Raw genomic sequence first — 27,661 nt, 5'->3', positions numbered from 1 at the left:
AAAAATCGCTGGTAGTAAACATGAATCACTTTAAATTCATGCTTCCGTGTCTGCATATATGAGCAGCGGCAGTCCTCCCTCACTGTGATTTAAGGCTGATGTAGAGGCGAATAACATTGCCCGTGTCCTCCTCCTCCTCCTTCTCACACATATTTACATGAACACTGATTAATAGCACAAGCTCACACACCATTTTGCTATCGTGGTTTGTGCAGAGACAGATGAGGCATGTCTATATGTTTAATCTTGCTTGTTTAGGTTGTCATTTGGGAAACAGCACTCCCTGGTGGAGATTCACAAAATCACTAGATTTTAATTGTGGGACAGAGAGAAGAGAGAGCTCTTCTTTGTAAAGATTTATAATCTCTATAGTCCACATAATGCACAATGAGGGCTAAATTGTACAATATTAAAAGCAATTGTCAAGAAATCCTCCATCGTTTCCTACTGTATACCGTTTACACAATGAATTCGCTGTGTTCTGCTGGCATATGCCTGGTTTGCTTTGTGTTGTCATGTATGTAAAAATAATTTGAATTAGACAGGGCTTTATCAACAATTAGTAGGAATTGCAACAAAAGGGTGTGTTATTGCCTCTCAAGTTCTGTTCCAGGCTGAATTTTCATAAATGTTAAGGTTTGTAAAAATGCTGAGGACCCAAATGCAGACACAGCGAGGCAGACGGGATGAGAACATTAAGCGAGCTTAAATGATAAGATGAAATCCAAAATCCAAAAAGTAGGCCACAAACGTCAGGCAAAGGAAAGTCAAATGAAAAAACTAAAGACAGAAAACTTATAAAACTGAGGACAAACTGCAAGCCACAGAGAAAAAAGCAGGATCATAGAGGACACACAAGGACCAGGGAACAGACACAGGAACACAGGGGACAGACTGAAAACAGAAAAAAAAAACACTATAATTAAACTAAAAAACCAAACCATGACAAAGCTTTTTGAAACCTGCAGCTAACATTCATACATATTGCATGAATTTTCCTCCAAATTCATTTGTCGTGCTGCAGTTGCAGAGAAAGAGGCACATAGGGAACGACATCGTGGCCATCGTATTCCAAGAGGAAAACACTCCCTTCGTCCCCGACATGATCGCCTCCAACTTTCTCCACGCCTACGTTGTGGTCCAAGTGGTCAACCCCTGCTCTGACAATGTCCTCTACAGGGTAACACATTTCCGTCGCTACGGACTGACTTTGTTTCCTGTGAGAAACGCTTGACTAAATTATATCTTTCTCTTCATTCTCAGGTGTCGGTGACAGCGCGGGATGACGTACCTTTCTTTGGCCCGGCCCTCCCAAACCCTGCTGTCTTTAAAAAAGTAAGAGAGAGAACTTGTTGACCTGAACGAGCCGTTGCACTTTCTTCATCATTTAGCTTCTAACGTGATGCCTCTTTCTTCTTAACGCTTTCCAGGGCCCTGAATTCCATGAATTCCTTTTTACTAAGCTCATCAATGCAGAATACGCCTGCTACAAAGCTGAGAAATTTGCCAAATTAGAGGTGAGTTGTTGAAAAACATTTAAAGGTTTTTTCTATCATTTTTGCCTTAAAAAACATCCTTTGCTTCACTTTCTTTTCATTTCCCTCTTTGTGTATGTATATGTGTATGTTTAAGGAACGAACGCGGTCTGCCTTGTTAGAAACCCTTTATGAGGAGCTCCACGTGAACAGCCAGGCCATGATGGGCGTTGGAGGAGAGGATGACAAACTGGAAAATGGGAGTGGAGGAGGAGGGGGCTTCTTTGAGTCCTTCAAGGTAACTGGAGAGGCAGCAGCAGATGCCGGGGCTTCAAACTGACAGCGTCACTCTCTTTCTTAGACTCTCTGCTCAAAAACAAAAAGTAACAGTATGAGAATAAGTCAAGGAGAAGGGCTCGATGAGCTACAACATGATTGCATAAACTAAGCCCTTTATAATGATTTCATTTCTATATTTTGCTCATGCTACCACTAAGATAGGGACACTGTAAAGACAGCAATTTTAATTCAAGGTAGTTAGAAATTTTGGGAAATAAAACATATTCACTGTGTTGCCGAGGGTTAGATGAGAAGATGGATCCCACTCTCACGTGTGTCTGCCAAATATGAGGCTTTAGCCAGCAGCTAGCTTAGCTTAGCTTAGCATAAATACTGGAAACTTGGGGAAACAGCTTGCCTGGCTGAGAGTTTCAAACCCAGATTACTCCTTGTAGAGCCACAAACTGTCATTCTTACACTTTGTCTTTTGTATGGATTGAAGAAATGAGATATAACGTGTAAATTACGTGTAAATTTAGAGGTTATGGAGCTGGACTTTTTTACTTTCGGACATCTAGATTAGCTCTCGTGCTAAGCTAAGATAACCAGCTACTGGCTGTAGTTTCATTTTGTAGAGTCAAGAAAGCTAACAGGCACATTTTCCCAAAATGTCTAGCTATACTTTCCAGTGTCATTGTAAGACTATAAAGATGATTGTTACTGCACAAGAACAGTAAAAAAAACAGGTAGCAACAGAAGTTGCAGTGAACAATTTTTGTAGCGGATGTCAGATGTTTCTGGGTGTCTTCTCTCCGGCTCTATGCAAGCTGTGGGCCATAAAGGCTTTATTAATCTCTATCAGTCTGAAAGAGGAGACGCTCTGCTGCTCACTCCTGCTGGAACAAAGCATTCTTGGCTCCCCAGCTTCTCTTCCTCTTGCTTCCTAGCTGTTTTGTGCTGCTGTGCTCTCCACATTGCTCCGGTGTTCAGTCACTGGTCACTGATTCTGTCTCCTTTGTATGTAATAATATCAAAGGGAATGGATAGATTTCTTTCACCATTAGACGCCTTTGCTTCCTCACTCTGCTCCATGCCTGAAAAGAGGTGCACTGGGCTTTTAACTTCTCCTGGCTGTGTTTAAATTCGGTCTGCGGTCAGACATCTGTGAGCCACTTGGCCCTTCTACTTCCCCTCTCTCTTCTTACCACCTTTCTCACATAATATCTCATCTGAACCCCCCTCTGGGCACTAAAGCTTAGCAGTGTTCTCTGTGGCTTCCTTGTCTGTCAGGATTAGAGTCAGGCCAGTGCTCTCTGCCTGTAGTGGTCAGTGTTTAGCCCCGAGGCTCCTCTCGGCCCGTACAGCGATGCTGAGGGGTCACAGTGGTCAGCTCCATCTGAATGTATCTCCTCCTCCTCGTCTCTCTCTGTAGCGGGTGATCCGCAGCAGGAGCCAGTCTATGGACGCCATGGGTCTTACTCTCAAGAAGCCACACACAGTCTCCACTAGCCTCAGTGGCAGCTTTAACCACGACACCACAGAGAGCCCCAAATTCCCAGGGATAGTAAGTACAGTGCCTCTCCTCCTGGTCTTGAGTTAGGCGAGTCTCGCTCCCTCTTACTAGAGATCATGCCCCCCTCCTCCCTCACTTGCCTGCTGCACTAACTTCTCACAGAGAAGGGCTGCACACTCGGTCAGATCGAGCAAGTCTTAAACTTGGCTCTCACACTGCAACGGTTGCACATTGTCTGCCACCACAAGATGAAGTGACTGGACACTCTTGAATGCTTCTAGGACACAAGGTGAACTTCTCCCCGGGTTAAAGCTGCTTCTAATACTTTATTACTACTACTACTCTTATTATTTAAATCCCCGTCCAACTGCATTGTTCAGAAGTGCTCACTTGACTTCTAATGAATTTGAGTTGACTACTGTTTGTGTTTATGTGTGTGTGCATGCCAGCTAAAGCTTGTGGACTTCTTGGGTGATAACACAATATTTGTGATTTCAGAACAGACATCAAGTGAAAGCCTTTTATTTCCAAATGGCACATTTTGTATGCATTTTTGATTTCATATAATTGGTTCTGAAAACTTCAAAAAGCTGAGGTAGACACATTTTTTCATTGTGTTCTTAGCGACCACCATAGGTTGAGACGAGGAATATTCAATTAGTTTTCATCCGCAATCACACCTCTCTATGCCATTAGTTCCTACACACTGGACCTTTAATTTGCAGCTACTGCTAGTAAGTTGCTGCTGTCTGATATATATATATATGTTATGCAATGTTATACACTGTATATTCTATGGGGAGGTTGTGATTATGCTATTTTTTAATGAAAATACTCTGAATGGAAGTAAAAGTCATTTTTGTGTGTGTAAGAATTGAACAAGAGTATTTAGTGACGTATAAATTGGAAACGGACGCCCACATTAACGCTATATTTCTAGATCACGTTTAAAAATGCCCTCAGAAATAACGAACCGTTCTTATTAACCAACATGCTATATCAATGAATGTAACTCAAGACTGCTTTTACCCCATAACCCTGTCTTGAAGTGAAACCTAATGTTTAACATGCTGTATGTGCTCCTCTGCTGTTTTTATCTCTTCTTCATCCTCTTTCTCACAGGCTCACATAACTGGCTCATCACTTCTCTCTCCCATTCAGCTGCCTGTGTTGCACCCATGGAGCCCAAATGTCCCTCTTTGTATTCTCCAGTTAACACGTGCTTTGTATTTTGTTTGAACAACATGACTTACTGCATGGAATCTCATATATATTTGTATATTTTTCATGTTTTCTCTCCTCCCCCCGACCCTCCTCTCTTCCTTTTGTCCTCTGTCCTCATCACCCCCCTCTCTCTCTCTCTCTCTCACTCTGTATCCCTATCTCTCTCCCTGTGGCTCAGTCATTGCTTGTCCCAGGCAAAAGTCCCAGTAAATATGGACGTCGAGGCAGTGCCATAGGGATAGGAACAGTAGAAGAGGTTCATGTCTAATTCTAACTACTCTCTAACTACTCACTTCTCCTCTTTGCTCTTTTTTTTTTCTTGTCTGCATCGCTCCACTGCATCATGGCCAAACACTGTTCTCTATACATTAATATACTTTAATCTTTGCTTTAATTCAGTTTAACTTCAGTTAGTTTTCTGAGTCGGTGTGCTCCTTTCAGTTTAGTTTTTTTATTATTTTAAGGAGACATAGTCTGCTCATTTTCAGGTTCTTAATTTGGTTTTGGGTTACTAGCAGAATAGGTTTACATGCTTTAATGCTCAAAAAGCACTTGTTTTCTCATACTGTCCAGTGCTGCAGCACTCTGTCTGAAACGCTCTGTTTTAGCTCCTGTCTCTTTGAGGCCCCCCTCCCAAATACACAGCCTGCTGTGATTGGTCAGCTCACAAACGCCTGAGCCAGCACCACTAACAACAACAGAGCAGCTGTGCTGAATTAGTTCTTGTGTGCCAAACTAGATGCTAGGCAGAAATTATGCAATCGTGTGACATGGTGATGTAGTGTGATGTCACAAAGTCACAGAATTAAAGGCAAGATTACTGACGAGGCGTTTCAGGAACAGTGTTTTCTGTGGGAGAGAGGAGTTTCTGTTGATGTGGACTTGACCTTTTCACTTTCAAGACCTCAAGGAAAAAAGCAAAAAAGCATAATAGATCTCCTTTAAGAATTAGATTTTAGATTTTATTAGCTTCAGTATTAGTCTTTTTTACTATAATTTGGGGGTGTTTGTCAGGGGCAAGATTTAAGAAGTCCAGAATTGTTATTAAAATACAGAGACAACACCATGTGAAGGCAATTTATTCACAGTCATGTAGCCATCCCAGTTCCAAAACACAAATTCAACAACACCTCCACAAATTAGACCAATTTTGACAAATTCGAATTACAATTGAAGATATGTCCTGTACATTTCATTTCAATTTAGTTTGATTTCTTTTTTTCGTAAAGTCTAGTTTTTTATTTTTATTTCAGTTAACTAAAATGTTTTTTCACACCTAGTTATAGTTTTTCATTTTAGTTTTAGTTAACTAATAATCTCGCTCTGTCTTCAACAAAGTGTGCACTTTGTGTTACAGAAACAGAGAATTATCTGTAATAAAACAAAAGCAGACATAGATCACACTTCACATTTTCTCATTAATTTATTAATTTGTTAATTTCAATCTTTGGGATTTTACATTGATTTATATGTAGAAATCATTCTAGTATTAATCATTTCAAATTATTCACATATTATCAGATAAGGAGCTCTGTGATATGAGTGTGGCACATATACAGTAAAAGTCATATTTGAAAGGCCCACCTTTGGCTCCCTGCAGACAAATAATATAGACTTTCCTCTTTTCTCACTGTCTTACCTACTTTACTGCATAATGTATCTTTTATGACGTTTCTGTGTTTAACTCCACTATGCTTAATTCCCTATTTGATTAAAACTGATGAATATTAATGATTTAATGAGGACCTTACAGTGAAATTATATAAAAAATAATCCTCCCCCTGCTCTTTGAAGCTGCACTGAATAAAAGGCTTTTTCAAGTTCTTGCTCTGAGAGCTTTAAAAGGGAGATTGAATGAACAAAGCAGTCGCTGAGAAAGCATATTTAGTGGTAGGCCCTGGAGCCTTTAAATCCATCTTTCATCTCCCGCCTTAGTGTTCTCTGCTCTGGCTCAAAGACTGGCACCGGGGCTTGACATTAAGCCGCTAAGTGCATATTTTTACTTTTATTCGTCACTGAAACAGCTCGAAGGGAGGGACGTCACTGTTCAGCCTTATAACTCAGGCCGATTTATTTATGAAAAGCATTTTTCCAAGTGAAAACGATCAAATTAAATGGTTATGTCAAAACAACCATTACCTTCCTTTCGTAATAAATGAATAGATTGATAAGCTGTCGAGATGTTCAAAGATATTTAAGGTATTAGACAGATTTTGACACTGACTGTCTATCCTCTCTCCCTGGCAGTCTTTGATAATCCCCGGGAAAAGCCCGACTAGGAAAAAGTCAGGTCCTTTCAGCTCCAGGAGAAGCAGTGCTATCGGTATTGAAAACATTCAAGAAGTCCAGGAGAGGAGGTGAGACTCTTGCACATACACCATTTTGTATTTTCTATCTCAGCTTTGTAATCTCTCACTGAGGTCCACCATGTATTGCCTGTCATTTGTAATCAGTGCATGCATGTTGATTGTAGTGATTCTATCTATGAAGCCTATTTGCTTATCTGGTATTTTGTACCACATGTCTCATGTAGCAGTAGAGAGAGCTCCCCAAATACCCAGAAGACCCCTGACAGCGGGCACATCTCTCAAGACCCCAAATCTGACAACTCGTCCAATCAGAGCTCTCCTGAGGTGCTCACAACAGCAAAGAACAGGTGTGTATGCCAGACATGTCACAGCCATATCAGATATATTGATCATCTGTGTGTTTGTGTAACCGCTGGGCAACCCTCAGCTGTGGCAGCATGTTGAACAACTGTGTCCTAAGATAAAATCAGGTGTGGCTGTGCTGGAGAGTGGTTAACCCAGGGTGTAGTTCTTATCTCGGTGGCAGGGCCCCATCTATCCCTGAGGGTCAAGACCTCTCCCGCTCCTCCTCCAACGCTAGCAGCTTCGCCAGTGTGGTGGAGGACAATGAGACAGAGGCCACAGAGGACTACGACACGGGCATGGTGAGTGCCATATTCAGTGTGTGTGCCTGTAAAAAAACAAGACAAGCTCCTTTAAAGGATGAATTCACCTAAAAATGAAAAATTCAGTCATTATCTGCTCACTTCAATGCCGATGGATTTACACCCTGTTTGAAGCCAAAATCTTCAGTTTAGCTGCAAAACTTAAATCATTCTGCCGTCTGCACAAGCTTGACTGTGTGTCGGGATTGTAAATAACGTCTTTTCAAATCAATTGAAGGATGAGTACATAATTACTTAATGATAAACTTATCCTTAATGTTATCAGTTTGTCAAGTTTTAAAACTGTTGTGTTGCTGTGTCTCTCCAGGAGAGTCTGTCGTCTGCCGGGACGCCACACAAGCGGGACTCCCTCACCTACAGCACCTGGCTGGAGGACAGCATCAGCACCACCAGTACCAACAGTCGTGGTAACTCCCCAGGTGAGAGAGGTTAGGTTCAGCATACTCAAAACATTTCAGCACTTTAAACCGCCTACTTTATTAAACCAGTTGCCACAGTGTGCTCATTTGTATATTTGTTGATTTATTTATGTTGAAACACTTTATAATAAGGGTAGAAAACACAGATGCTTACTGATTTATTGATGCATAGCTAATGCACGCAGTGACTCATGATGATTAATGCATAAATGAATGTAGGATGTATCATTGTTACATCTTGCTAGTCATTAAAAAACAATTGAGTCACTATGAATAAATGTGATCAGTTAAGGCTTAATGGATCTTTAATTATTGACCATGACTACAAATAATGTGATATTACAGCCATCTTTTCATAATATCATGTAGAAAATATGATCTTTCATTCCATCTCACCAATTGGTGAAAAGGTTGAGTATCCATTTTTCAATACAAAGCAACGAGTAATGTATTTTCTCTCTACCTCATTTTTCAAACTTATTTTTCAAAACACAGTAAACTCAACTCTCTACTTTAAAGTCAATCTGTATTGGACATGTAGGGCTGGTTCATTAGACTGTTGACATGTCCTTTAGGGCCTGGTAAACCTGAACGAGGGAAGGGGACAGACATACGTATCAAACTGGAACGACCACACGATCATCAGTCCTCATCAGTGAGTGAAACCCCTCCTGGACTACGCTGACATTTCATTTGTCATTATCAGCTACCTTTAAAGGGCTCTGTGCAACAATTTGTAGCAGTTTTCATGTATTAATTGCATTATTATTGACCACATGTGAGCGGATTGTAACATGACGTGAAGAATGAGACCTTCCCCGTCTCTCCCGTCGCCTATACAAGCCTGTGGACAATTTGTATAAGTTTTTAAATGCTGCTGGACTGTGGATTTCTTTGTGAAGGACTTGGCTTATTTTCTGCGACAATCCAAATGATGTAACTTTATGCTCATTCTCGAATGTCTCATCTCAGTGCCTCTCTGCTAACAGAGAGCAACATTAGCTAACATTTGTTTAGAAATGGAGTCTGCTTACATAAACTAACAAATGGCTTCCAGCACAACACAGAAGGTCAACAGAGCCCCTTTAAATCATCTTTTTTTAAAGTGCTTTTTGTGTGCTGTTGCTGGTGTTTGGTTGTGCTCTGTTTGTTTTTATTTATCGCCTTTTGTGCGTTTCTGTGTGCAGAACTGTTAGCTCCATCCACCTGGTTGTATCCTGGATCTCCATCTTCAGGTTAGATTTTCCTCTGTACACTCTCATGGTCTCTCAATCCATGGATTTAAGCTTTGGACAGATGGAACAGATATACTGTATTTAAATCAATAGTAAGCCAAATTGTGCTTATGCTTGTGTCCTAGTCTTTTTTTTTGTGAAACTGCTTGTCAATATTACTGAGGAATAAACAAACCAAACTGTTATCAATGTAACTAATGATGTGAACAGAGTGCATTCTTAATTTTTATCAGCAACTGACCAGACATCTCCTCTTATTCCCAAAGCATTCCCATAAGTCACAATCCCTCTGGGAGATGAGACAAGTGCTGGCGTTCGCCACGGCCAATGATGAGAAGGAGGAAGATGAGAAAGAAGAGAAGAAACAGATGGAGCTGGGCCAGCCTGCTGCTCAGTGAGGGCCGGAGTGCAGCATATCCAGAAACCTGGAGGACACAGGAGAGGATGACGCACAGAGAGGGGCCAGCTTTTGCACAGTGTTGTTTCCTTCCACTCTTTTCTTTGCCTGTTAACACATCTGTTGCCTAGTTGTATGGTTTTTTACCGCACCCCTTGTTTAAAAAGTGCACATTTTTATCTACAAATCGAATAGTTTTATTTGTAGAAAATATAACTTTGGTTTAGTTTGTCTTGTTGAAGCCCAGGTCTGTTGGATATTCAGGGTAAAGACAGTGCCATCGAGCTCTTTAGAGAGATTGTGAGAATCCCCTTTCCTGCAATTAAATCAACAAAGGTTTTGGCTCATTAAAGATCTCTTATATTAGAAAAATACCAAATATTCAGCATCAAAGATGGGTATTTTCTAACAAAACATCTAATGTGATATGAAAATGTTCTGTTGGATGTTGTCAAACATTATTATTTTCTGGGTAAAATCCAAGTTGAAGGACTGTATAGCTGCAGCAAAACAATTGTACTCTTTTACCAGCCAAATCCCCACAAAGTCAGATTGCAAACTCAACACCACAGGTCACAGTGAAGAGAGAAATGTATTGTAGAAAACATGAAATGGCCTTAAAACTTAATCATGCAATTCCTTTGTCCCTCAGATTTATTTTTACCTCATTTTTTGATTCACGTGTTCTGCAGCCAAAAATGGGATTGCAGTATTAGATTAAAGCTAATATATTCTGAATCATTTTTTAGCACACTAGTTTCTGGTGCAATGCAGTTGTACTATTGTCTGTATAGCTAATGTATGGATATATCCACCGATGACTGATTAAACCGCTTTGTCTGTCTTGTCCGTTGGTAAGGAGACCAAGCCTCTGCATTACTGTATGTTCTGAGTTGCTTAATTCTCTCTAATATGTGTTTTTATTTATTGATTTGGTTCATGTTGAAGTCGTGTTTATGGCACACATCTGCTATACTGTACTTCTATGGTGACTACATTCAGCATCCTGTCATATGATTAAACTGTACGTGTTGCTTTTCGAGTAAATTATAATGTTGTCATCTGTGAAGCTCTATTTCAAGGGTCGGATCTCTTTCAGTGCAGTAAATTTGCAATGCAATTATAATACAACAGTGAATATTTATTTGCTTTTAAAGTGAGAAAATAACTCCAAATACAACTACTGATTTTGTACATAGATATTAAGTTGGAGTACATAGTGTATAATGTATAGGCCTTTGATTTAAAATGGGATCAACTGACACATTGAAATAACTGCCAAGTTAACAATTTATTGTTTTATTTCACGTACCCTTATTTTAAATATTTTGAGAGGGTTTTGTAGAAGAAATTTATTTTAAAAGCTATTCAGACTGTTCTGTAAAAGGGAAATCTCACAGTACATCCTGCTGATCATTTCAGTTGCCTTATCATCACAAAATGGTGGTGTAAGTGTAGATAGTAAAGCAAACAGTTATTAGCCAGCAGGATTTACAATTAAATGAATGTTTTGTTTTTGTTGTTTTTATTGTAAATAAATGCCCTGAGAACTTTACACTCTACATGTGCACCTTCTTTGACTTCTGACATTTTCATTTGCGTACATATACAATATTTTGAGTGCCGCATTGTGAAAATCCCTGCTGCGAAGTGCCTACAAAACTGTAGATGTTCCACTTCCCGTTGTCTTAATGAAAGCTAAGTGAGAAAGCCCCATGAATAAAAGATCTGATGTGGTTGCCCACAAGTGTGTAAAACTAGAGCAGTCTAAAAGTGGAGGCTTCCTTCATAATACAACTGTGTCACAAGAAAGACACTCAGTCTCGATGAGTCAAAACAAAATAAAACAATCATGAATGCAACAGGCTTTCCAAATGTATCTGCTCACAAAACTATAATTGTAGCGTGTTAATAGCACTTCATAAATAGGTTTAGAAATGACAGACAACACAGTAATTGATAATCATAGTAAATAGTAAACTCTGTCCTTTAAGCTAATAAGAGCTGGAGTATGTTCTATAATTGCTGTCATTAGCAAATTAAATACTTCTATTTTGCATAAAATGGTTTGCTCTTTACACTCTCCTTGACTTATCTGGTGTTTATACAGGCTGTGTGAACCCATTAGCAGGAACACCATTGGCACAAGTATAATATTCTGTCTCAATTGTGTCCTCTGGGCTGCAGGCTTAAATTTTTATTTTCAAATGTTTGCTGATATAACACAAAAATGATGACCCTTTGTTCTACAGATGAACAGAAATAACAGGTATCTGTTCTGTAGACTGAAGATAACAGACAGCCCCACATGCAGCGGGTGATAGAATTACTTGTTGCTCACTCGCCAATCAGCATAAAAAAAAAAGATGGTACATAATATCAAAATGACAAAGCTAATAAAATGTAGGCCAACAGTCAGTCAGTCACAAAAGAGAACAGCTTATATTCAAATGATCCCAGACATGTTTACCTGTATTAGTATTTATTGTTTATTTTGCTCAAGTTGCATTTCCATTTCTGCACAGTTCATGTTCTCTCAAGGGTTCACAATTATTGAATCCACATTTGTAATTCATAACTGCGCTGCATTCATACAAACTGAGGAGTCACAACCTCTCCCTCAATTAAACTGCTAATCTCCGACATGGAAATAATTAATGGTTCATTTGCACCTGCCATTGCTGATTGTTAGTGCCCTCCAGTGGAGTCATTTAAGCCTGCAACCTACTGTATGTTGCTTATCATAGGCCCTGACAATATAATAAATTATTAAAAGTAGTCTACAATTAGGTCTCATCTATTTGATATCATAAGCATAGAATAATAGTACAAGAAAAACGTATTCTTCTTCTTCCTCTTATTATTATTATTATTATTATTATTATTATTATTATTATTATTATTATTATCATTATTATTATTGTTAAAAAAGTAAATTGATTCTCAAACTAGGTTTATAGCTGCTCTGGCGGAACCTTTGTCCGCTCGGAGAAACAGGAAGCGGATTACATTCGTGTCGCACGGTCCCGGAAGTGGCCTTTTAGAGTCACATTGAAGACCAAAACCCCGGTCACTGGAAATTTAGGTAACATAACATTATTAATATAGAAAGTAAATTAACTGTAGTCGGTGTTGTCGGATAGTTGATGGCTGAAACATTATTAACGGTCATTTTTGAGACAGTATTGCGACTTTCATATCGAAGACGGAGCTACATTGCTAGCTAGAATTAGCAATCATGTCTGTATGTCCAGGAACCGGTACCTGAAAAATAGCTTGACTTTTGGTCACATCTCGTTAATATGGGTTTATTTACATTTGCTTTAGAAAGACGGTGTATTTCGTGATTTCAATATAGTTTGTTAAGGACGCTAGTTTCCGTCAGTCTGCTAACATAATCCAAAGATTGTACATTTGATGGTTGATATAAGACATGCATGAAGAGATGCCACCATCTGTCATCGTTTTATCCCCAGTTTGAAAGCTCTATGAAAGAGCTGTGACTAACACAAAGTACTGTGCTTCTGCCCACAGGACCAAGTGACCAGTCCATTCATTCCTCATGTATTTATTTGGATGATCATCAACGATGTTTGCTTCAAAAGTTGTCATTCGTCTCAGTCTATTACGTAGAGCATCTTGTAAGTATGAACAAACATATAGCAATCAAGCCATGTAATCTCATCCTATGATATCATTTCTGTGGAAGTATTGACACTGAAGACATCATTGTTTCCCTTAGGTGGACTTCAAGCTCATGGAGAGAGTTTGAATGGATGTGTACAATCAGCTCTTCCTGCTTACTGCTCTTCACTACAACAAAAACTGAGAACCTACTCAACAGCAGCAGACAACACACCTCCTCCCAGATGGATCCAACTTGAGCCAGAGCTGGAAGAGGCTCTCGTGCCACGTAAACTGTCAGTAAGTCCTCTGGAGAGCTGGCTCTCCCTGCGCTACTCCCTTCCTCCCCTGATGGAATCCGCTCAGCCGCAGGAGGACGTAGGGCTGCTGGAAGAGAAGGTGCTGCCACCCATCTCTGTCCCTGTTATGGAGGATGGGGAGGGTTCAGCAACACCCCTTATATGTAAGAATGTTCTCAAGATCAGACGACGGAAGATGAACCGGCATAAATACAACAAGCTGCAAAAGCGGACTAAATTCTCAAGGAGGAAAGTGCTGGAGGGCCGGGGTAAAAAGAAGCAGGTGAGAGTTAACTATTTTTAAAGATAAAGGATTCTGTTGTTGAATATGCACACATATTTTCATTTTTGATAATTTTGTGAGTAAATGAACACTATTGGCAATACTTAAATTTAACTGTTGCTCAGTGTAGTTTATCATGATATAATGATGTGCTCTTATTACAACACAATGTTCCAAAACTAGCTGAATACAGATTTACTCTTTGACACACAAATATACACCTCGACACTGACAACTGTGTGTGTTTGTCCTGTGCAGAAACGATTCGAGGAGGATCTAAAGAGAATTTGGACCCGAGCCGGCCTGAAGAAGGCTCCTGAGGGATGGTCTACGCCTAAGATCTTCATTAAACGGCACGGAAACAAGGACTGAGAAACACTTGAGTTTGCGTCACATCCCGCTCACACTGGACGCCTCTGCTCACCACACTTCACACACTGCAGCTAAAGTGGAGCATGTTTCCCTACGTGTACAATGATTTTTGACAAAGTGTACATAATCTAATAAAGATCTTTCTCTGTCGAACCCAAAGCATGGTGTGTTGTTTTTTTCCTGTTGGTTTAAAGTATTATAGGACAGCTTACATTTCTCCTGTTCATACTGTGGATGGCAGTATTGTGCAAAGTAAAAGGATACACTCATCCTGGAATTACCGCTGTTGGTAGATCTTTAGGTAAACATATTTTTTATAGTACAGCTGAAAGAGAAATTAGATCAACAAACTCTGAGTAGACTGTGACTACTTTGAGATAAGATTAGTTTTTATCTCTTATTGTAGGTGGAAGGAAAATATTTTAGAAAAAAAATCTTCACATATTTATCTGAATAGTTTGATGTATCCAAAGCATTTGTTTCTGTATTAAAAGCATAACTAATGTAAACAAAATTGTGAAATAACCCCGAGACTATATTTTCTTTGACTGTTGTGTATCAGTGTGTTGTTAGACCTGTCGATTTTGGGATTGATAGAAAGTGACGATCCTTTCTTATGAATTTTGGGACTGTTCTTTTGTTTACACAAGGAGAATTGCACCTTTAATGCATTTTTTTTACACGTCTAGTATTTACACTGTTCTTCTCAGATTTTCTTCTTTCACTAACGCAACACATGTTTTCGGTGAGACTGCAGCACCAAAGCGCAGAGAAGTGTTGGATTTCATCTGCAGGCGGAGGCGGAGCGTGTGGAGGCTCCAGCCTGCAGGAATACAACAAAACACAGCTGAGCCGCCGCTGCTGCTGCTGCTGCGTGAACTTGAAGTCTTCTTTTGTTTTCTCAGTAGATGCACTCCACCTCTGTCAGGCTTTTACCTCCGCTGCCAGCACTGTGAAAAAGATGCGACTCGATATGACTCTCCTTCAGAGTAAGTTCTTGAGTTGTCTTTGTTTTTTAGAGAGAAAGAAAAATAAGTTGAGGAAACTTTTCTTTTTGCCATAATTGGATCCAGGTTAGAGTGACCCGTCAGGAACAAAAGCTGAAAGTCTCTGCGTTGCCAGGTCTGCTCTCTTCCGCTGTAAATCCCTTTTATAAGACGTTTTCATAAAGACTTTCCTCAGGATATCTTTGCAATGGAAACTGTCTGAAACCTTTGTCTTTATTGATCCAAAGCTTCCTGCATTAATAAGACTTTCATCCGATCTTAGCTGCAGTACATTTGTTTAAACGACCTGCTTTCATTATGTTTGTACAACAGATCATTTATGTATTTATTTGTTATCATCGCATCAACAATTGTGATCTTTTTTAACTAGCAGCAGAAGCGTTTACAGTTTTTAAACCTGACTCTTGATAATTTAGTACCTTTTTTTATTTATTTTTATACTGTTGTTTTTAATTATTGACCTAACAGTCTGCGTTTTTGTATTTCTTTGTCCATTTACGTGTTTTTTGTATTTCTTTATATGTTATTGATCATCTGTCTAGCCTTTTTTCTCACCTCATCTCAAATATATTTCCTGTGTAAGTGATGTTACCCAAGATCATGCCTAAAGAAAACCTTTTTTCTATCGACAGCCTTTATTTTGAAATATTCAGAGTTCTGAAAATAAAGTTCATCCAGCACACGGAGCCTCATGGACTTGAAAGTGAAACAAAGTATATACAGTTAAGCTGCATGGCTTTGACTTTAACCTGGGCCTGTTGACTCATTGTGTGTATGTGGGATTTTTTTTTATGGCTTCGGCCCAATGTGTTTCTAGTTAACTGCGGTCTGAGTAGAGGAGTCAGCACAATCCAGCAGCCAATCATTATATGTGTCAGTAATGTGTGTTTCACCACGAGTGGGCTGCTGGAGGAGGGGGATTACCTCGCCAACCATGTTTATGATTGGTTCTGTCTTAATTAACGACCTCCAACAAAACAAGGCATGGAAAAGATCAGAATTGCTGTTTTGCAGAAAATAAGCTCATAAACATGAAGCTACTCATTCGAGACAGAAAATGACAAGCTGACAATAAATTAACATGTTTGTGCTCTGTAAAGCCCCAGTAAGCAATCCACTGTGCACAACAGGAAGTTGTTGTTGTTGGTGTTTTTTTTTTTAAAGAAAAAAGTGCCCACACACTGAGATTATGCCACCTTTATGTTTCTTTTAAAGGATAAGTTAACCCAAAAATGAAAATGCAGTCATTATCCGCTCAGCCTCATGTTGATCCACAAAACGTTACAATATTCCTTTAAACAACCAAAGTAGATGGGGACTTGCTTTAAAACATAAAAACACAATTGAAAATAAACATATGATGGCTCCATACGGCTCGAAAACCCAATTTGATTTGAGAAAACAACATTTCTGCCCTCAATGCACGGTCAAGCTCCCATTTTAACTAAGCAGCTAGCAGTTTAGCATTATTTATGGTTACTCTGCTGATATGCTGCTCCCCATCTGTTTGGAGTGACGTGACAGTTGGCTAATTCTTACATATTGCACCTTTTAAAGATTCCAGCTTTTTAAAAGGGTGTAATTAGCTTCTTTTCAAATCAATTAGGGATGTCTGGGCTTCAGGAGACTTGGGTTACATCAGACAAGCTGGTGCCATTTCATGTGGGGGTTTTTTCAGGGTTTTTTCAGGTTTTTAAATGTTAAGTTTTTAAAACAATTGCCTGGTTACTTAGGTTGTTTAGGAGAATGCTGCAACACTGTTTTGCTGTGAAGCTCCAGAAATGTTTTGTAGACTACAGAATTTTCATTTTAGGATGAACTTATCCTTCATCAGGGCTTTCTCAGATATACATAAAACATGATCAAGAAGGTGTTGTTCATCTAGACATCTCCTGATCCCGCACAAATTGAGCTCTACCATTCGCTACGTGAAGATAAATATACACATTTCCAATAATATACACAGTAAAGTTATACATAAACATCAAATTCCTATGACTCTATAGACTATACACTTAAACAACTAACTCACAAGGAAATGGTGTGACAAAGAATATATAAATGTGATTGCTACCATAATGTAAAGTACTTGCAATGACTAATAATACACCTACTTGAAAATCTTGGCTGCCATTTCAATGTACATCTGAGTGAACCCTCAGGAGAGTCAACAGCCTCTCCGGGCCTCTGAATGTATCTTTGTATGTTTAGCTGAGTCTGCAGCTGGACACATTTGTTTGATTTATTTTCATCCTGTGACGGGGCTGTGAGTAAACTTTACACACCCACAACATCCATGAATCACAGAAATTATGCTGAGCAAATACATGCTTTATGTCTGAGTTAAATATATAAACCCCTTTTTTTTGTCTTACCTTCGGGTAGACATTCTGTTAAGTGATTCTCACTGTGATTCCCGGGGTAATGACAACAGTGATTTTGCAGGCCATTTGGTTAATGCCTGTTATTAAAGCAAGGAACTCAATAGCACATTGTTAAGTCTTTAGTGTTAAACCAGCCTCCTGAGTCATCAGCCTGCGTGTGTCTGGAGGAGAGATGAGAGAAAATTACAGAGGCTGGGACACTTTGTTTTACCTACTGCAGGAAAGTTTATACCCCTCAATAGAAAAGCCACCAAAGTTTTCCAGCATGAGGCCTGTTCTCCGATGCCAGCGTGTGTGCTGAGATAATTTCGCTCAGCTTGAAATATTATTATATGCTAATGCTTACTTATAGAATTACTGCATAAAGGCCCAGTAGCAGCGCTCTGGTGAAGTCTTGTTTGGATGTGGTGAATTGAACACATTCTTCACGTGACGTCTTCACGTTACCTGTGCTCACATATGAAGTGAATCAACCATGTGCTGCTATGATGAGCAGAACATCTGGAAGGAGAAGGCCCTTTTTTTCCTGCACTGTGTATAAAACAGATTTTTTGGAGCTTGCTTTTGGGTGTTTGGCCCTTACTGACCGTGATAAAGATGCAGTTGATCGAGTTGTTTTGTTATTTGCCACTTCTGGAGAGGAGTGGAGGAGGAAGTGTTCAGATTGTAACTTGTTTTTGAAAGTGCTGGAATTTTCTAATGTGCAACATCTGTGCGTTGGAAATAAAACCCACTCCTTATTGATATATTTCTTTATGTAATAAATGTATCCACTCATAACACCACCCTGAAGGCTCTGCACCTCTGGCCTCTATAGTTCACTGTACCCATTACCAGTGCTGTAAAAATACACAGGTGTTTGGGTTTTTTATCACCAGGCAGTGTGACTGAAGTGAGCTGAATAGCAGCACGGTCCTTCATCCCCTCAGGATCATGGCCTTGCAACAAGCCAGCATCAGCCAGGATGAATAGAGGCTCTGTATGCTTTGGCTGCACGCATCTCCGCTGGCCCTTCAGTAAACACACGACCAAATAGCACTGTGGGAAAACTGCATTAGAAATAGCAAATGTGCTGTCGGAAAATGTCCTATCTCTAGAGTGAGAAAACACAAACAGCAAACTGTTCAAGAGAAGATTATTAACATCTGGTGTATTCCTTCTGCTGGTGTATTCCAGTGTGGAACATTTCTGTTTTAAAGTCTTGCCTTTTGCTGTGTCCTTGTTTCGTCAGTGTTCCTCTGTTATTTTAAACAGTCCTCTCACTGAACCCACATCTACTCCAACGCTGAAATCTTTCACTGTTGGGTCACTCCAGGTCAAAACTAGACTCTTGGACCTCATAAAGCAGAGACTTATTATGAATATTTATCAAGATTTAATTATTAAACAGGCTGATATCAGTAATACAGCAGCAGCAAGTGAGAATGGAGCACTTCAGGAACTCTAATCACCTTTGTTTTTGTCTGTTTTAGTTCTCGCTGTGCTCCTCTTGCCAGGAGGTAAGACATTTTTGTTTCTTAATGCACTTCCTTAATAACAACTGAATGTAGAGTTAGTATACTTCTCCTTCTGTCACCGCTACATTGATTGTTTGAATCCATGTGTTTATTTCCTCGTGTCAGCATGGGGTCAGGGCAGCAGCAGCAGGCCTGGTGTGGTGGTGGAGGTCAAGAACATCACCCTGCCTGCAGGCTCTAAGGCGGTTCTGACCTGCCATAGCCCCCGAATGGTGTGGACCCGTGATGGACTGAAAGACCGTCAGAGGGTGGTGCACTGGGACCTGTTTCGCAACAGCCCAGAGTACTCTGTGGAGCGAATCCTGGACATGTCCCCTGGAGCCCGCCAGAGGGTCTACAACGGCCTCAACAAAGGACGCGTTTCTATCCCAGAGTCTGCGTTCAATGATGGCAACTTCTCCCTCGTCATCAACAGTGAGACTTCTCTATATTCTATGACAGTGGCATGAAGATTTATACTGCATTTATAATAAGCTTGTTTGGATGTTTATTTTCTCAGATGTGGCCGCAACTGACAAAGGAGTTTATACTTGTAATCTGCACCATCACTACTGCCAGATTCACCAGTCCATTCAAATCCAGCTCAATGTCACCAAGTCAGGTGAGGCATCCTAATCGTGTTGTTGCATGGACCTGATGCATGAAAAAGATTGTTAAAGGGCAACTCCACCTATTTTACACATTCAAATGTTTTTACAGGTCTTGTGGAGTACTACTACATATGTGAAAAAAGGTATTATAAAGCCTTGTGTGGCAGAGGAAGCTGCATGGAATCTGATAAATTGCCTCCAGTGATGTCATTCAGTGGCTAGATGCACTATGGGTAATGTAGGCACTGGGTTGTGTAAAAAAAAAAAGAAGGATGCATGAAATAAAAAAGGCGATATCTGTGGTTCTGCTGTATCGATTTTGATCATTTGTTTTTTAAAACCTGGCACCTACATTACCCAAAATGCAACTAAACCACTAAATTACATCCCTGGAGGCAGTTTATCAGATTACATGCAGCTTCCTCTGGAGCCACAAAAGGCCTTATACTACTTTTTCCACATATACTATAGTACTTCCCAAGACCTGTAAACACATTTCAATGTGTGAAATTGGTGGAATTACCCTTTAATATATTTATTTTATGAAATATAAATTAATTTTGCACTCATATACTTCCAGCAAAGAAGGAGAAACGTTACTGGGATGGAGAGAAGACCGTGTTCGTGGTCTTACTGGGCAGCTCCGTGGCATTGCCCTGTGTGAACCGGCGCCCCCTGTGGAGAGAGGGCCTCCAGGAGGACCAGCAGCAGGTGGCTCACTGGGATTTCCAGCCCCCAGGAGTGCGTCCTGACAAGGCTGACCGCCTGGTAGACCTCTATGCCTCCGGAGAGCAGCGGGATTATGGACCACTCTTTGCCAGCAAGATGAGTGTGGCGGAGGATGCTTTCACTGTAGGGGACTTCTCACTGACCATTTCTGACTTGAGGCCTGTTGATAAAGGCCTGTACTCCTGCCACCTGCACCACCACTACTGTGGACTTCAGGAAAGACGCATCTTCAGGCTCACTGTGGGACCTCCACCTCCGTCTGATCCCACTACAGGACCCAAAATATTCCCACAGGATGAGCCAGAGCCAGAGCCAAGTAAGCTCCCAGAGTTAAAAACATCAAGAGAGTAATCACTCAAACTTTGGTCTTCCAGACACCAATGGTTAATGTTTTTCCCCATATGGTTTCTTGGCTGAAATGTGCGGAGAGTGACAACACAGCTCCTGGGTTTTTTTTGTGTATTTATAGGCATAGTTGGTCAGTTAAATCAGTTCTTCTTCTTGCCAATTCTCTCCTCAGACCTCTCTGTTTTTGAGTTTGAGCTGAAGAGGGAGGATGTAGGAATGTAGCCGTTCAAGAGAGAGAGAGAGAAAGAAACAAAGAAAGAAAGAAGCTTGAGAAGCTTGAGAAGCTGTCTACAGTAAAGATCTTTAAATTGGCTACAAAGGAAGTGGTCTCATTTTCCTTGGCCACTTTTTTACATTTACAGCTGGAGACATTTTAGCTGCGCAGAGCGAGTAATTGTGGGAGAGGAGGGTCATATGTTGTGTTTTTTTCCTCCATTTGACCCCATTTTCCAAAAGACCCAACCACGTGTCTAGACTGGTTACACTCTATCTATCAAATTTTGTTTATTCGTCTTTTCTCCCAGTCTGCTCTGATTCTCTGCTGATGTGTATCAGCTTCTGATAGAGGCCTGTTTAACCAGCAGTTACAAGCAAGTCTGATACATCTGTTCAACATCTGGGCGAGCTGTGACATGAAAGAGGAAAGTAAGGGGAGGGGATGAAGGTATGTGTTAACCTATAGATCCTCTTCCCCTTTAAATTCATTACAGCCCATTTATGAGCTCCATACTGTTTTGAAGAAATGTACACGTGGATAGACGGCATCCTGCCTGTAGCCTTTAAGTGCACCTCATCCAGGAATTCACTTCTTCTTCACACACCGCTGCTCTTCGAGTCTGTTAGATTAAAACCAAGCTGTTTGTGCTCACGCAGGCGCCAGCAATCATCTGAAATTACACGTCACGAGAGCCTTTCACTCTCATGCTGTAATTATTTATGGCAAGAGCGAATAGAATATTATTTCTTTGTAATCATGAAGGAGGTGTTTTGTGAACTGTCAGAATCTTTATCTCCGAGAATGAAGATGCTTTGCTTCAGTTCACTGACTTGCAAATTATGCATGTCCCACAGGAACAAAAACACAGGGTATTCTCTGTGCAGCATATGCGAAATAGCCATCAACACGTACAAACTTGTCAGACCTGTCCAGAAAATGGAAATTAGGCCACAGCTGGGACACGGCCGCAGCTCCGGTTGTGACAGTCGGGCTCTAGAGACGATGACCTTGGACATGTCTTTGCCGCTTCGTGCACATTAAGTACATTAAACAATGACAGGTGGTAATTGCTAACCAAGGTCCCACTTCGGAGGTGGGTGATTAAGGCAGAATAAATGTAATAAATATTTTTTTCATGATTGTATGGTTTTGAAAGGGTGATCAGAGATGGTACATCGCATGTTTGCCTCATCAGTCCCTCAGTGGTGCCTACTTTTACTAGTGTCCAACTTAGCTGCTTTAATGAGAGACCACAGAGTGATGCTATCCTTAAGAGAAATCTTGAAGAGGAAAAGACTTGATGTCTCTCATTATCCATTTTTTTTTTTCTGTGGTCTAGTTCCTGTGATCAGGCTGCATTTGAATTTAGGGAGAAATTGAAAGACTATAATAACAACACATATTTTTTTAATCTTTCAACAGCTCTGAACATTCACTGAAGGGTATTTCCTGCTAGAGTAGCTGTGGTGCAGCTACTTTTGTATCATACTGTTTGTAATCGACACAGACAGAGTTGTTATGGTCTTGCATCGCCTGGTGCTTGTAGTTCTGAATAATTACTGTCAGCTATCTACAAAGTGTAGACAACCAGTCCGGGTCAGACTGGGAGCTGCCCGCAGTGTAGTCAGATATGTATTCAGACTGTCAGACCGTGGAGCTCACTGATGAGCTCTACTGAAGGAGGTGTCACCCATTTTTCTTTCCATGCATGCAGAAAACCAGACTTATGTGTTTGTGAGAAGACGTGAAAAGGCCCAAATGGAAAACTCATACAGACATGCAGACAGACCACATAACAGGAGTCGTCTCTCTTTCCTCACACTTCCCCTCCTCTTTTCTGGTCAGCCTGTGTTTTTCTGAGGAGAGAAAAAAAAATAACAGCTGCATGACATCAGGTCTGGAAGCCATTACCAGCAAACAGCATTTGGGCAGTTTTAACTCCTGCTCTCCCTCCTTCTGTCTATGGCTTTTGGGAAAAAAACAAAAACAAATCAAGAAGCCTGGGGCTTTATTGCCTTTATATTACAAAACAACAATGCAATGCATGTGGGCTATTTGATATTTTTCCTGTTTGTGTATGAGAGAATCGAGTACTTTATTATTGGACAGGTTTGAGTTTGTCTGTGCTCTGCCCTCAGGGACTGAAGAGGTGGAGAGCCCACATGTGGTGACTGTCATCCTTCCTGAGCATCGAGGTTATTTCGTGCAGCATCTGGGCTATTTCCTGGCAACTTTCTTACTGCTGGCGTTCATCGCCGTCGCTGTCATTGTGCTGACTCGACGACGCAAAAAGCGAGGTATTTGTCGTTGCCTTGCATCTGACAACAAGCTGTCTTAATTATAAAAGATAGTGTGATACAGTGTGTTTGAGATTGTGTGTTGAATCTGTTTTTCAGGGCAGGAGTATGAGCTGCGTAGATCAGATCGGTAAGACATTATCACGCAATACATTTTGTATTTATTCCTTTAAATTGAAATTGTAAGCAGAACAATGTCTATTTCTCTGCAGAGGAAATGTGATCAGTGGAGGGGAAGTGTCATTAGACTGCACAGAGCTCAAGACCTGTAACCAGGAGCCCTTGAATTCAGGTATAGTAAGCCTAATTTACACACACACACACACACACACGCACACACACACACACACTGTGCACACATTGCTGGAGCTTCACAGCAAAACAGAGTTGCAGCATTTTCCAGAACAACTGAAGTAGATTGGGTCTTGTTTTAAAATGGAAAAAACAGAAAACAAAATCCCATAAAATGGCTCCATGCAGCTGGTCTGGCGTAATCCACATTTCTGAAATCCCAAACTGATTCATGAAAAGATGTTATATACACCCTTTTTAAGATGAAATCTTCACTGTAGCTACTAAAGTAAAAGCCTTAGATTGGGATCTCTGGGCTTCAGAATTGCCCAATGCAATGTTTTTTCTACTTTTAAGCCCCCATATACTTCAGTTCAGGAGAATACAGCAACATTGTTTTGCTGTGAAGCTGCAGAAATGTTCTGTTGACTATGAAACTTTAAGAAAAAAAGTGTACTTCGCATTCTCATAACCTGTATGTCTAATACAATCCACAGACTACAAAAACAACCTACTGAAAGAGAGAGGTATGGCCAAAGACTGCAATACGGGTGAGTAGCCGCTGAGCAGAAGAGTTGTATTTCGGTAAATAAACATCCAGCAGTAACATCCTTACAGGCACAGAGAAGAAGATTGACATTTCTTGTCTCTCCCACCTCCTTGTTCAGACTTTGATGGGAAGCTGTGGAAGTGAGTGCAATATTTCTGAGACGCTGCTGGCAGGTTCCAGGGCAAACACCGGAAGAGTAAAGGACCCAGGAGAGGACAGGAGGAATGCTCCCTCTGCTGTAACTCTAGCACACTAAGCTTTTTCACTAGAAGCCACCATAAGTTTTTTACACGTTATTTTTTATATTACTTGCATTTTCACCAGCTGTTATAGCATTATATGGTTAAACATATATTTGACCCTTACTCTTTGCATTCATTGGTTGATTTATATTGAATATTAGGCATTTTTTATCATCCTTTTTTAAAAGAAATGCATGCTGTTTATTAAAGTATGTTTTATGTGTACTTTGCATGCTTACAGAGAAGCTCACAGCTCTTTTCTACTCTTGAAATCTGATGATTTTCTCCTTTTTGGCGCAAATTTTGCTGTACTGTTCTTTGTAAAGGTGTTTCATCATGTTTCAAAGGTAAATTTACTGTATGTAGACAGTTTCAGACAGTCTTTGAAAACAAGTGCCAAACATTTCTAGCTTTAGATCGCAATACATTTTAAACAGATCATGCTACTTTCCTACAAAGATCAACAAAATCACACTTTCTGCCCAGATTTTTATGTATTTTAGAAATACAGACTGCCTCTGAATAATGTTTTCTTTTACCCAGATTAACATATACAGTACGAATAGATCTTGGAATAGATCTGTTCATAGATAATTTATCAGGTGACGAATAATGAAATTGTAAGACCATGGACTAAAGGCTCAGTCTGCTGAATCTCAGGAAAAAGAAAAAATCTTTTAGCCATTTATTTGTTTTTTTTATGTGCAGTACTTGTTTGCATCAAGCATGTACAATGTACCCTGATTTATATTACACTGAATTGCCATTTCTAAATCTGCTGGTCAATGCTCACTGCAGGAAGAAGAGTGTCTACTGTCTCAGTAATGCTAAATTACAAACTGTAATGACCCCATTTTTTTTTTCTCTTTGTCTCTTGCTCACTTGTGCAAACTCTAATGGGAAATATTTCTTTTATTAAAGATTCGCAACAGTGGCCACAGACTCATCAATCACTATCTGTTCATTTGTTTTTTGGATGAAAAGGGAACTATGAAATGACCCCATCATGAATCAGTAGTAGGATTAGGCTTATGAGAGAGGGAACGTTTGAAGTAAATAATGATTTGTTTTTTATCTTGTAGAGAGACACGGGATGAAGAGGCACTGTAGGCTCTGTTTTAGAAATTAACATTTTGTTCTTAGTCTAATAAAGGTGCATTTCATCATGCAATGTTGTAACCAGCTGTGCAGCCCAAGGCTTCCACCTATTTTTACTCCTGGGTTGATAATTCACATCCAGTGATAATAAAGCAGTTACAATCATATGATTACATTTTTACTATTGTCATTTTTAATTATTGTTAGAGACCTATATAATATTTAAATATATATTATTATATTTAATAAGTCTTTTAACTGGGGCTGCAAGCAAATTAGACTATACAATCATTAGTACAGATTTTTCTGCTTCTCTGCTTCCCCCAAATCTCTCACTGTACTTTTACCATATTTTTAATGTATTTTTTATATATATATTTAAAAAAATAATAATTTACAAGATCTTAATTTTAGGATTTTTACAGGATTACCAAAAGCCCGGCCAATAATTTGGTTGGCAAATATAAAATCAATGTCATAGGGCTAAAAAAATAAAAAATAAAGTTACATTCTTTTAAACCACAGCTAACAAGACATTTGTGCAAAATGAGTTCATCATATATTTTATATGACATATTTTCCATTTTTTATACTGGACTGAATTCATATTGAGTTGAATTGCTAATTGACACAGTAAAATCCCACTGTGTCAGAATATCAGAGTTTGTATTAATGCTAACAAAACAATTACTATTACTGTCATTTATAATTATTGTTGTTGCTCTGATTTTTTTCAGATTTTTTTCAGAAAGTCCCACATTGCTTTTACTTTATCTTCATTTTAGGATTACAGGATTGATATATCAATGGGTCGATATTATCGACTGATATTGCACATATTAATATCTCATATATGTTGTCCAAAATTGAGATCATAATGCAGAAAAAGATGCTTGGCTAAATTCTGATTTTTAAATTTTCAGAGAAGTTTGTTGTTTTAGTGCACTGATGTCATTTTAGGTAATGAAGTTGATTGTTAAACTGTAAAATATTCTGTCTCTGCCCAATCACTTGGGCTCTGGAAACTACAACTAACTGTGACAGTTAACCCAAAAATAAGTCATCATATATTTTATACTACATATATTTCTTATCATAATGATAAAAAAATAATGTCTTATTATTATTTCTGTCATTTATAATTATTGTTAGGGACATATTTAATATTTAAAAACCCAATACAATCATTAGTACTGACCTTTTTTTCTGCTTTTCCCCAAATCTCCCACAGTGCTTTTACTATATCTTAATTTTATGATTTTTACAGGATTACCCCTCGATTGGCCGATATTGGCTGGCCTTTCTTTAAAAAATAAATAAATAAATAAATAAATAAATAAATTTTAGAGATTATAATGCAAAAAAAATAAAAAAATGCTTGGGTAATATCTGATTTTAAAATTTTCAATGAAGTTTACTGTGTCAGTGCACTGATGTTATTTTAGGTATTGACGTTTACTGCTAAACTATAAAATATTCTCTGTATGTGTATGTTTATCAGCCGATACATTAAGAACAGATTTTGTTTTACTCCCTATTATCAGTATCAGCCCCAAAATCAAGTGTCTGTCGGGCTCTAAAAAAATGATAAACAATAAAGATGAGATCTATTAAACCACAGCTGATTAGACATTTGTGCAAAAATAGGTCATATTATAGATTTTTATATTTATTATTTGAATGACATATTTTTCATTTTTTTAACTGGACTAAATTGATATTGCATTGAATTGCCATTAGAAACAGTGATAACTCACTGTAGTATCAGTTTGTATTAATGATTTAAATAATAATGTCTAATTATTATCACTGTCATTTATAAGGTCATGATATATTTTATACTACATACATTTTTCATCAGAATATATTTTTAATACATTTTAATGAGCTGAATTACCATTAGAAAAAGTAATATCTCACTGTAATATCAGTTTGTATTAATGATTTTAAAAAATAATGTCTAATTTTTATGGCTGGCATGTGTAAGATCATGATATATTCTATGCTACATATATTTTTCATCAGAATATATTTTTAATACATTTTAATGAGTTGAATTGCTATTTGAAACAGTAACTCACTGTAGTAATGTAGTAATAAAGAAGAAGAAGAAGAAGAAGAAGAAGAAATAAGAGCAGAAGAAGAAGAAGTAAATCCACTCCACTTCCTCTTTGTTCCATGTTTTGTCTGTACTGTACAATGTACAGTACATGGCAGCGTTGTGTAAGGTGGGCACCGGCCTGCGCACAGCCCAGACACACCACTAGATGACAGCACTGTCTAACCAATTAGCTTGT

General features: G+C 39.2%; 3 protein-coding genes across 21 annotated transcripts in view; all 3 read left to right on the top strand.

Moving 5' to 3' along the window:
- The window catches only part of LOC311264956 (rap1 GTPase-activating protein 1-like), a 64,358-nt gene extending 53,287 nt beyond the window's left edge, over window positions 1-11,071 (top strand). For 6 of the 19 annotated variants that reach the window (XM_084366197.1, XM_084366207.1, XM_084366192.1 and 3 more), the window contains 12 exons: window positions 1,025-1,180; window positions 1,264-1,335; window positions 1,431-1,517; window positions 1,633-1,773; window positions 3,187-3,318; window positions 4,670-4,747; window positions 6,739-6,848; window positions 7,025-7,147; window positions 7,309-7,444; window positions 7,773-7,884; window positions 8,460-8,539; window positions 9,386-11,071. In XM_084366197.1, the coding sequence (XP_084222323.1) occupies window positions 1,025-1,180; window positions 1,264-1,335; window positions 1,431-1,517; window positions 1,633-1,773; window positions 3,187-3,318; window positions 4,670-4,747; window positions 6,739-6,848; window positions 7,025-7,147; window positions 7,309-7,444; window positions 7,773-7,884; window positions 8,460-8,539; window positions 9,386-9,517 (1,359 nt within the window). In that variant the 3' untranslated portion in view covers window positions 9,518-11,071. Of the gene's footprint in view, window positions 1-1,024; window positions 1,181-1,263; window positions 1,336-1,430; window positions 1,518-1,632; window positions 1,774-3,186; window positions 3,319-4,669; window positions 4,748-6,738; window positions 6,849-7,024; window positions 7,148-7,260; window positions 7,445-7,772; window positions 7,885-8,459; window positions 8,540-9,071; window positions 9,120-9,385 lie in introns of those variants that run through there. The other 13 variants (XM_084366208.1, XM_084366203.1, XM_084366194.1 and 10 more) reach the window with 12 other exon arrangements.
- Window positions 11,072-12,510: 1,439 nt separating this feature from the next.
- On the top strand, window positions 12,511-14,254 carry aurkaip1 (aurora kinase A interacting protein 1). Its single transcript, XM_084367743.1, has 4 exons — window positions 12,511-12,601; window positions 13,051-13,157; window positions 13,259-13,722; window positions 13,981-14,254. Exons 2-4 carry the CDS (start codon window positions 13,106-13,108, stop codon window positions 14,092-14,094), a joined length of 630 nt encoding a protein of 209 aa, XP_084223869.1. The 5' UTR covers window positions 12,511-12,601; window positions 13,051-13,105; the 3' UTR covers window positions 14,095-14,254.
- A 697-nt stretch (window positions 14,255-14,951) lies between these two features.
- Window positions 14,952-25,200, top strand: LOC311265146 (matrix remodeling-associated protein 8-like). The gene is made up of 10 exons (XM_084366498.1): window positions 14,952-15,083; window positions 18,958-18,984; window positions 19,108-19,416; window positions 19,502-19,603; window positions 20,173-20,637; window positions 23,025-23,183; window positions 23,283-23,313; window positions 23,396-23,475; window positions 23,972-24,025; window positions 24,143-25,200. Exons 1-10 carry the CDS (start codon window positions 15,056-15,058, stop codon window positions 24,166-24,168), a joined length of 1,281 nt encoding a protein of 426 aa, XP_084222624.1. The 5' UTR covers window positions 14,952-15,055; the 3' UTR covers window positions 24,169-25,200.
- Window positions 25,201-27,661: the final 2,461 nt, after the last annotated feature.

Source organism: Pagrus pagrus, assembly GCF_965226575.1.
Source record: "Pagrus pagrus genome assembly, chromosome: 11".
Lineage (NCBI taxonomy): Eukaryota > Metazoa > Chordata > Actinopteri > Spariformes > Sparidae > Pagrus > Pagrus pagrus.
Note: the sequence above shows the minus strand (reverse complement) of the source record. Positions and strands in the feature narration are given on the sequence as shown.